Raw genomic sequence first — 2,835 nt, forward strand, 5'->3', positions numbered from 1 at the left:
GTATTATCATTGACTACTTGGTAACACTTGACATTAAGTTGCTATTATACCTGTGTAGTTGACTATTAGGTAACACTTTATATTAAGTTGATCTTATATGTTTATATTTAGTTGACCTTATACCTTTACATTAAGTTGATTTTATAACTTTATATTAAGTTGATCTTATATGTTTATATTAAGTTAATGTTATACCTTTACATTCAGCTGATCTTATATCTTTATATTAAGTTGATTTCATACCTTTACATTAAGTATATTTTATACCTTTACATTAAGTTGATTTCATACCTTTACATTCAGCTGATCTTATATCTTTATATTAAGTTGATTTCATACCTTTACATTAAGTATATTTTATACCTTTACATTAAATTGATTTCATACCTTTACATTAAGTATATTTTATACCTTTACATTAAATTGATTTCATACCTTTACATTAAGTTGATTTTATACCTTTACATTAAGTTGATTTCATACCTTTACATTAAGTTGATTTTATACCTTTACATTAAGTTGATTTCATACCTTTACATTAAGTTGATGTTATACCTTTATATTAAGTTGATTTTATACCTTTATATTAAGTGTCTTTATGTTTGTGTAGTAACGCTGTAATTACAGAAGTCAATAATTATCTGGGTTTAGGTACTAAGGTTCTCCAGTAGATGGTGCACATTGACAGTATTGTAATGGCTGGAAATCAACATTATATGATCATGAACATTTATTTGGACATTTATTTCACTTTTCTTTTGCACCAATAAATCTGATTTATGTAAGATTATTACACGTGACTGTAATATGTCTAACACAGTTCATGTATTCCAGTAGTTTAGAAACGTCACGTGTGTCGAGGTTCACCCCAGGTCGCTATGGCATCAGTACATTTTCCTCCTGACCTGGAAGTCCAGCCTTCGTTTCTCAGCCAACCCCTGCAGCTGTTTTGACCAGCTGTGTTCAAGTCATGATCACGGGTCTTATTGCTGTGTTGCCATATATGGGACCCCCTCTCTCTCCAGAGTGTGTCATACTCTGTTAAATAGTAAAGGAACTGTTCCCATAGCACTCTCTATAGACAATGTGTATAAGGCCCTATGCAGTAATAATGCTTGTGTCACCCCATATTGCATCATAAGCTTGGTATAAGCATTCATAACAAATGGAGTGTTATGATTTAAGAGAACGTTGAATCTTTAAGTTGTGTCAAAAATCTTTTTATTTCAGTTGTATCAAAATCATATTTATCTGTTCATTAATATACACTTCTCTCTCTCTCTCTCTCTCTCTCTCTCTCTCTCTCTCTTTCTCTCTCTCTAAAGTGCAGTGTCAGCCCCCAACATTCTTCTTGTGTGTGTTTGGTCACATGACTTCAGGGAAAATCCAGCCGTTGGGTTTTCCATGCCCCTTCTCTCCTCCTCCGTTACGTTCACTCTGCTTTTCTCTTAAGACACCTCTTCTTTTGCTTGTCGTCCTTGTTTATTCTATTTGGAAGGAGGGAGAAGAGTGTTATTCTCAGAAAGGACAAATGTTACATGGATTATATTAAGTTAAATTGCGTAGCATGTTTCTAAAGTATGTGCTAAGGTCTTTTGCTTTTGCATGCTTTAGCCTCATGTCTGCTACTTAATGGTGTGATTAAACTATAATTACAGTAACTTTTATAATTACAGTAACTTTGCTTTTTTACCATTAGGTCTATATGTCATTAGATTGTGATAAATGTTGATCTATAAGTTATTACATTGTAATAACTGCAGTAAAGTTCTGCCAAGGCTTTTGTATGGTGATGATGGGTCTGATGATTTGATCTATCTTACCTGTTCCAGCAGTTGATGAAAAACATGGCCTTTCTTCCAACAGGGTTCAGGCACCTTCTGGCTCCATCTTCTGCCAGTGTAACACTGAAAATAACAAACCACACATACACACAATTAATGCTTGTGTCACACAACTGATATAAGGCTGATAGAGGTGATGTCATGTCATAAGTTAATGTCGGAAACAGACAAACAAACAAACAAAAAAAGAGAGAGAAACCACTTTCTGCTTAAATTAATGCAGTACTTACATGATTTCAGTAGTGTCACAGTAGTGGGTCTTTTCAATGATTTCAAAGTCACCAATGATTTCCTGAGTGTGCATAATGGTTCCTGGGCATTTGCATCTGGCACCTGAAATGTCCTGAGCTGTAATGAGAGTCATAAACATCAATTAACATGGTCAAACATTTTAATGGAAAAGTCGTTTTATGAAAAATATGTTTTCAAATTGGATTTTGGATAAAAATTCACATGAACGCATTTTTTGCAAATTGCTTGTTCTAAGAAGAAACTGTACATAACTTCAGTTTCAATAGTATTCTACACTAATGTTATGCTATATGACAGCCACTATATGCACCGTAGCCTAGTCACTGCAAAATCCCTAGTCAGTCAGGTAACTGGTACAGCATGCACACTGCACCTTACATTCCATATATCGTAGCTGACATTGTTGAAATTACTTTGAAATCTTACCTCCGTTGAGCTGTATACAAACTCCCAGCAAAACCACCAGGAAAAGACTGCAGGCTTTTGGTGCGAAGGCCATCGTGAATGTAATTAGCGAGAGGTGAGAAGATGGGGAGGTGAGGAGTCAAGAGGCCGTGAAGTGAAAGTCAAAAGTGAAGAACTAGATCCATTGTCCTTTTTATAAACTGCAGAGGGTTTTCCCAAATCCCATGTTCTTTCCCGGAAAACGTTCAAGAAACAGCAGACCTCCCCCTGGAATTTCCCAGCTCACTAGGATAGAAATGAAGGAATGTTGGACTACAGAGCGGAGGGTGGAAGG

The 2,835-nt window shown here is 35.3% G+C and overlaps 1 protein-coding gene across 1 annotated transcript; it reads right to left on the bottom strand.

Moving 5' to 3' along the window:
* Positions 1-1,204: 1,204 nt before the first annotated feature.
* LOC110485791 (C-X-C motif chemokine 11) lies at positions 1,205-2,835 on the bottom strand. Its single transcript, XM_021556957.2, has 4 exons — positions 2,523-2,835; positions 2,075-2,192; positions 1,824-1,907; positions 1,205-1,487 (listed from the first exon to the last, which is right to left on the bottom strand). Exons 1-4 carry the CDS (start codon positions 2,593-2,595, stop codon positions 1,433-1,435), a joined length of 330 nt encoding a protein of 109 aa, XP_021412632.2. The 5' UTR covers positions 2,596-2,835; the 3' UTR covers positions 1,205-1,432.

The sequence above is a fragment of the Oncorhynchus mykiss genome, chromosome 13 (assembly GCF_013265735.2).
Source record: "Oncorhynchus mykiss isolate Arlee chromosome 13, USDA_OmykA_1.1, whole genome shotgun sequence".
NCBI classification, from domain to species: Eukaryota; Metazoa; Chordata; class Actinopteri; order Salmoniformes; family Salmonidae; genus Oncorhynchus; species Oncorhynchus mykiss.